At 44.7% G+C, this 7,457-nt stretch overlaps 1 protein-coding gene across 1 annotated transcript in view; it reads left to right on the top strand.

The window, feature by feature from the left end:
• The first annotated feature begins 639 nt into the window (after positions 1-639).
• TM9SF3 (transmembrane 9 superfamily member 3) overlaps positions 640-7,457 on the top strand; it is a 66,314-nt gene continuing 59,496 nt past the window's right edge. The window contains exon 1 of the mRNA XM_058671640.1: positions 640-1,034. Within this exon, the coding sequence (XP_058527623.1) occupies positions 939-1,034 (96 nt within the window). The 5' untranslated portion in view covers positions 640-938. The remainder of the gene's footprint in view (positions 1,035-7,457) is intronic.

The following is a 7,457-nucleotide window of genomic DNA, read 5'->3' as shown; positions in this document are numbered from 1 at the left end:
TGGGCGGTTACTGGCAGAGGAAAGATCAGAAAATAAATTCAAGGCTTTTTTTTCTTTTAAGAGAATACATGTTAGAATTTGGCTGCTGACGGCTGAAATGAGACAACTTGTACATTTCTGGGCTGGAGGGCTGCCTGTGTAGATGGTGGGGCCATATTCATTTCTTTCTCTCTATATTTCATGAGTCGCTCTACAGGTCTGGCACTGTCTTAGGCACAGGAAGTAGTAGCACAACAGAACCTGTACTCTGAGCAGCATATCCTTAAGAGGAACTGATGACGAGAACTTCAATGGAAGCCCAGTTCTGTTTGAGCGGACGGTATTGACACAACGACTTCAAAACACCACAACCCAGTCCAAGTTCAACAATTTCCCACAATGAAGACGGGAACCTGCGAGTCATTTGTTGTGCTGGACGGCAGCCTGGTAAAGCCCCTGACCTGATCGTTCCAGCTCGAGAGGCGAGTCCGTCCATCGTCCCATTTCGCAGCCAGGGAAGAACTAAACGCTTCGGTCAAGGTCACAGGTTTCAAGAGCCTGGACACGGCACCCAGGCGTACCGGGCCACGCCGTTCGGGCGCCCCTCACGGGACCTGGGCTGCGGGGTCGCCAAGCAGTCGGGCGGGAGCGGCCGGCGCGCGGCCTTCCCTCAGCCCGGCGGCCGTTGTGGGCCGCGTCGCTAGGCACTTCCGGCGTGTGTCGGGGTGGCCGGATGACGTGGCTGAGTCAGAGGAAGCAGCCGGGGAGGCGCGGCGGGCGGTGGAGGCTCCGGAGCGGGCGGTGACGGCGGCGGCGGCGGCGGCGGCGGAGGAGGCAGCGGCTGGGCCCGGGCCCCGTGCGTCTCTCCGCGCCCCGTGGATGCGAATCGGCCGCGGCAGAGGCGGCGGCGGCGGAGGAGGAGTCGGTGGGCCGGCGCCGGGCCGGTGGGAGCGCGGAGGATGAGGCCGCTGCCGGGCGCTCCCGGCGTGGCGGCGGCCGTCGCGCTGTTACTGCTGCTGCTGCCCAGCGCCCGGGCGGATGAGCACGAACACACGGTGAGGGTCCCAGGCCGGCGGCAGTCCCCCTCGGCCCGCATCCTTAGCTCGCTGCCAGGCCCGGCCCAGCGCGGCCTGCAGAGCCCGGAGGCCCAGTAGCTCCCTGTGGCCGCTCGAGGGCTCCTTCCGGTTGGGCCTGGCGAGGCCAGAGCCCCGGGGGCGGACAGGAGGCTTGTCCCTGCGCTCGCAGGACAGCACTCGGCTCGCCGCGCGGGGTCGGGGGCAGCCTTCCCCGGGACCAGACTTCCGCGGCGCCCCGCCCCCGGGCCTGGGGGCCCTGCGAGCCAGGAAGGGGCCTGGGATGGGTCGGGGGGCGCTGGGCGGTGGGAGGGGGCGCAGGCAGGGTGGACCCGGGTTCGAGTCCTCGGGGGAGAGGGCTGCTGTCTGGCTCCGGGGGGGGCTACGACACGGTGGAACGTGGATGCGTAGCGATTACCCATCATACCCTTACCAGGAAACGTTTGTTACTTTATGGTCCTCTCCGGCCTCTTTTTTTTTTTTTTCCCAACCGGATTAAAACCCTGGAGTGGGGCAGTCTTTATAAACTTGAGGTGAAAGAGCGGGTTCCACGTTTCCTTGCCGCCAACATACCGAGGGTCTCTAATCCAGGCAAGCTTCCCATGGAAAAAGTGTGAAGTTGTCTAGTATTTCGGTCAGGGTCGTAACAGTCTTCCTCTTCTTTTTTTTTCTTTTTATGGTTTTGTTTTTGCATTTGGCCAAATGTGGATGGTTTATTGAATTTCGTTTTCACATTCAAGCTTGGGTGTTGATGACTGGCTTAGGGTTTTAACTCCGTGATTTTCAGAACGTAGACGTGAGCGAGCCTGTGAAGTCAGGTAAATTGAGAGGTTGCCCTCCTGTAAATTATTCCTGTGTGATTTTGCATGAGGGCTGGGGTGTGTTAAGCCTGGTGTATTTGGAGGGGAGTCTGCTGCTGTTGCTGAGAAATGAGGAAATCAGGCAGTCTCCTGTCCTAATCGTTTAGTGGACCTGGCTTTTTGGTTTTATTTGTAGTGAGAGAAACTTTTCCCTAGTGCCTCCTGAGCTAACTGGACGCCACCTTCAGCTAATGAAAGTCCTGAACTTTAGGCTATCCCACCTGCAGTTTATGGCCAATAGTGACATGCTTTTTTTAAATCATTTTGTTTTACCTTATGGTAATTTTGCACATAAACAGTTAAAAACGCCGTTCTGCCAGGTGACTTGCAAGTCTAAGAACTCTTTTATTTCATATAGCATAGAGAGACCAAGCTTACATTGGGTGCTTAATTGCTTTAAGTTCTAGTGAGCATCCGCTTAGTTGTGTTATAATGTTTTTTCCCAGTTTACTTATACACATTATAAAAAGTCACCATGTATAACCCAGACCTTTGAACTCGCTTCTATCGGAACAAGCATACATGCTTGAGATAGTCTGCTTTTTTGTTGTGTGTTTTGTACTACTGTCAGTAGGGGAAACTTCATTAAAATTTGGTAAGTTGAAAGTGTATAAAAGCCTTAGAGTAACGGACAAATTTAAAATATAAGTGCCAGTTTAAATGCAACTTTATTGCCAGAAACTTTTTATGCCAATTGTTGAATATACAATATTTGATCAAGTTTTTGTTGGCTGATACAACCAAAAAAAAAAAAAAATGTGAGCTATGTGAGGTGGTTGCTGAACCAAACAAGTCACAGTTGACACTGAATTGCTCTGGCTTGGTTACCTGTTGTGATTCATATTATCGGGAAGAATGGTATTAAGATACAGCTATAAAATTCAAAGCAGTGGCATTCATATTACTAATCTTTATTGTTAACCAAAATCTTCTGGTCTAAGTTTCCTGAAGTTATTTTTTGATAACTAGCCATTCACCTTAGCCAGATTAACAGTGCAGGAAGTGTTATGACCTGGTAATTTGTTTTTTTTTTCTATAAGAAGACAGAAGTAGCTGGTGAAGAGAGAATGACACTAAAGGAGGCGACAAATTGCCGAGGAAGGTTGTTGGATGGGTGTTTAGTAAATACTGTGGAATTGAATTATTGGTTAAGGCACAGCTTCCAGAAGCTAAAACTTGCCCTTTAAGTTAGTTTCTGTGAAGGCAATTTATGGATAGAAATGACAAGATAACTATTATAGCAAAATATGCCATGCACTCGGTGTTTTACACATTTTGCCTTTTTTATTGATGGGGAAACAGACCAAGGAGGTTAAGCTGCCTGCAGGAGGTCACAGAGCCTCTAGAGGTAGAAGGTGGGATTTGAGCCAAGACATTCTTAGTTAATAATGTTCTACACATTATGCTGATAGGCAAAACTCTTTATCCTAAAATAGGACAGTAAAATGCTTGGTGTTGAACTGAGTAGTTCTCTTTTTTTTGGTGGTATGTGTAAGTGCTTTAAGGTCTGTGTGGACGAGTCTAGGTTCATAATGGGTTGGTACTTTGGTGTCTGCATTAGCATGAAAGAGCTGTGGCTGACTTGGTGAGCACGTGAGATGAAGGATGCTGTAGGACTGTGTTTTAATACTCTGTTGTCGCCATCGTGACATTCTGAGGTTTTGAGCAAAGGGTCCTATGTTTTTATTTTGTACTAGGTCCTGCACATTATGTGGCTGGTCCTAAGAAAGGACAGCTACTTTATGGTGTCCCAAGAAGCCCCTTTTTACTATATGTGCCTACTGAATTGGAATCGGTTCACCATCTGCCCAACATGCCATTTGAAGGTGCTTATTTATCCACAGTTTTGTAAATACATTCAAAAGAGTGAGGAGGTGGAGATGTGCTGTATGGAGTATACAACACATCCTGAATACGAGTAGGTACAGGTCTCTCAAATTTGAAATTAAAATTAAAAAACACTGTTGAAAGACAGACTTATAATAAATCAAAGATCAGAGAAAGCCCCTTTTCAAATGAGTGAAAGACATATAGGATGTATTTATGCTTGTGGTTTTCTGAAACAAAATACAAGGAAATATCTGGAGTTAGACTACTCTATATCCTTAAATTCCAGAGGACACTACTAAAAATAATTTCAAATTTCAAATTATTTTAGAACTGGAACAGCTTGAGATCATGTAATCTATTTCTTAATGACTCACATTGGCCCAGTGACTGACCTAAGGCCACAGAAATAGCCGTAGTTCTTACTACCTGTCTTGTGCATAATTCATGTCATCTCCGTTAGCCCCCCAAAACAAGATCATTGGAATCTTAGAACTTTTTATGGTTTACACTGTAATTTTTATGGGTTCTATTTCCTTAGCAAGATCACAAAGTCAGCTCTTTGTGTTGTGTGTGTTGGGGGGGTTGTTATATACCTGTTAAGCACTATACAAGCAAAGTGGTATGTATTTATTTATTCAGTGTTTGTTGAAGAATAAGGGAGCTGCCAGGACCAGTGATATGCAGTGAAACTCTATTGCTTGAAGCACAAAAAACAGAACGCTGTGAATTTAAGGTGCATCATTTTGGGGCTGTCTGTTGTGATTTAGGGCCCTTACCTACACCAGAATCTTTGTTCTGTTTGTGCTTGTGCTGTTTTTAGTTCCCATTGTTGGAAGTATCCCATCTATGTCTGGGGTACTTACTCAGCGTCACTCAGACACTTTGATGTTACACTGCTAAGTGATTTCAAAACGGATTTTTGTTTTGTTTTGTTTTTGCTTTGGTTCAGGGCAGCCTTCTGTTGGAAGTATCAAAACTAATTTATTTGGAAATTTATAAAGAGAATGAATTGTTTATCGCAAGTGATTTTGTAAAGCTCTAATAGATCTTTTTGAGATATATCATAAATCATTGTCCTATTTTCAGCTGTACTCAAAGAGAGACTCAAAGCTTTTTTTGGGTACAACTATTTTGAGAGAACAGTTATTGCAAGAGACTGTTTCTCATTTGTTTGTATTAGAATTATGATGTGTGTTTTAAATAAATAATTTTTTAAAAATTTAAAACTAAAATTTTAAATATCTCCTTTGATAGGTATTTAAATATGCTTTGCTTTTTACCTTTCCCTTAAAAATAAAATTGGGTGCTTCTGCTGAGTAGTCTGTCCTTTGGTTGTGTTGTGTTCTGATTTCTTTTTCAGATTTTACATGAGTATGTCAGCAACATTGTTTTCTGTAGCATTCCTCTTTTAAAAATTAATACATGCCTTCTGTCAGGAGGAAAGTGTTAGTGTCTACCCCGCCCCACCCTCACCCCCAGCTAAGGACATGCGTATTTAAATAAGAAGAATGAAACATTGATAACTTCTGGAGGAAAAGATCATTGCTTTTGAGATTAAAACACAAGGAGCTTTGATTTTATTTATTTTTTTTTAAGGTTTATTTTTGTTTGAAAAGCAGTTTTACAGAAAGAGAGATCTTGCATCTTGCATCTACTGGTTCACTCCCCAAGTGGCCGCAAGGGCTGGAGCTGGGCAGGTTCAAAGCCGGAAGACTGAAACTTCTTCTAAGTTTCCTTGTGGATGTAGGGCCTCAAGGACTTGGAACCATCTCCCACTGCTTTCCCAGGCCTTTAGCAGGGAACTGAAGCTGGATCTGAAGTGGAACAGCTGGACCTTGAACCTGTGCCCATATGGGATGCCAGTACCGCAAGTGGATGCTAGCCCCGCAAGTAGCTTGTCAGGAAGATTTTCCCTCCTTAGGTCGGACTAAAGGCTCAAGTGAAAAAAGTTGTTCAGTATTGCTTTGTACAGCTGTATTTTCTTTAATTTTCCTTGACTTTCTTGAATTTTTGTTCTTTATTTAATGAAACTGACCAGGAATTAGCAAAAGTAGAGCCCTGAATTTGTTAACTTAGTACTGATCATTTTGGACAAATTATTTTATGTAGCAATTCTGTTCTTTAGTGTTGTTGTTTTAAACGGAGAACACAGTGGGACCTATCCTCTAGAGTTTTTAAAGGATTAAATGTTGATGCAAGCTTTAGAACTGTACCTAGCTCATGGTAAAAACCTATGAAGAGTTAGCTACAGAGGTTATTGTTACAGAAGGTGGTGAGACTGGTTAAGGCTTTAATCAAGGATTGGAGAAAGGATTTATTCTCTGAAGAATAAGTAGAATTTGGCAAAGTGAAGAAAAGGAGAGCAAAGGGAACAAGGTAGGACAGAAAAGGAATGGAAGACAATGTCAGAAGCCTTTGTCTAAAGGAGACAGCTTAGGATTCCAACAATGACATTCTTTCAAGAATTGAAAAATGGACAAATGAGGATTGCAGAAAGGGACCGACATTATGGCACAGAAAGTTAAGCCACCACTTGCAGTACTAGCATCCCATGTGGGTTCCAGTTTGAGTCCTAGCTGCTCGACTTTTGGTCCAGTTTCCTGCTGATGTTCCTGGGAGACCAACAGATGATGGCACCTGCACCCATGTGGGCAACCTGAAGAAGCTCCTGGACTTGGACTTCAGTTTGACTCAGCTCGGGCCATTGTACCCGTTTGGGAAGGGACCCAGTGATTGCAAGATCTGTCTGTCTCTCTCACTGTGCCTTTCAAATAAATAAATCTCAAACAAATAAAAAAACACAGGTAGCCCAAATTGACCTCCTCTTCTTTGGCCACTTGCCAGAAAGGCCTCAGATGAAAGGAATTATTCCAAGCTCAGGAATTTCCTGACACCCTGCTTCGTGCTTCTTGGACTTTTCCCCTTCTCTTGTTTACTCTTTGCAGGTAAGTTAAAATGTCTTTTTCAGTGCTTCTGGCTAGTCCAACATTTTGTCAAGGAAAATGTTTAAAATATTTTGATAGGATTTCCTGGTGTGTTTTGGAAGCAAATTATACAAGCCTTTTTGCCAAGAAGTAGATTGGTGAGGAAAGAGCCTTAGTGGCACTCCATTCCCGCAAAGTGGGGGAGCGCAGGGACTGCAGAGGTTGTAGTGGTTGCTGCATTTGTCTTCTCCTTGAGACTCCTCCTTTTGGTGGTTTCCAATATCATGGTGTTTGAGACACATTTTCTCTGGAAAAAAAAAAACCCTTGATTTTGTCTTGGGTACCCTTAGTCTCAAGGATAAAAAAAAGTGTTGTGTTGTTCACCCTAAATCAGCGTGCATGTTTCTGATTACTCTTTCTGTCCTTGTCCCAGAAAGGATCTTAAGCTACAAAAATTGTTTAAATTTTCTGATAGTACTTACATCAGTCAACACAACTCTCCCACTCTGTTCAGGTTTCCTGACTGTTGCAGTGAGTGACATCAGGGGAGCCAGGAATTGTCCTGGATATTAAGGTGCCAGCCACCCAGTTGGAATCCCTTCATTATACTTTTGGTTCTGGCTCCCGACTGACTCCAGTTTCTTCCCAGTGCAGACCCTGAGAGGCAGCAGTGGTAACTTGAAGAATTTAGCTCCTGCCATCCATGTGAGACAAATTCCTGGCTGGAAGACATTCGGAAAGTGAACTCTAATGGGATTTCTATTTGTCCCATCTGTTTGGCTCTAGTTCTG

Source organism: Ochotona princeps, chromosome 13 (assembly GCF_030435755.1).
Source record: "Ochotona princeps isolate mOchPri1 chromosome 13, mOchPri1.hap1, whole genome shotgun sequence".
Taxonomy (NCBI): domain Eukaryota; kingdom Metazoa; phylum Chordata; class Mammalia; order Lagomorpha; family Ochotonidae; genus Ochotona; species Ochotona princeps.
This window is presented reverse-complemented; position numbering and strand designations above follow the sequence as displayed.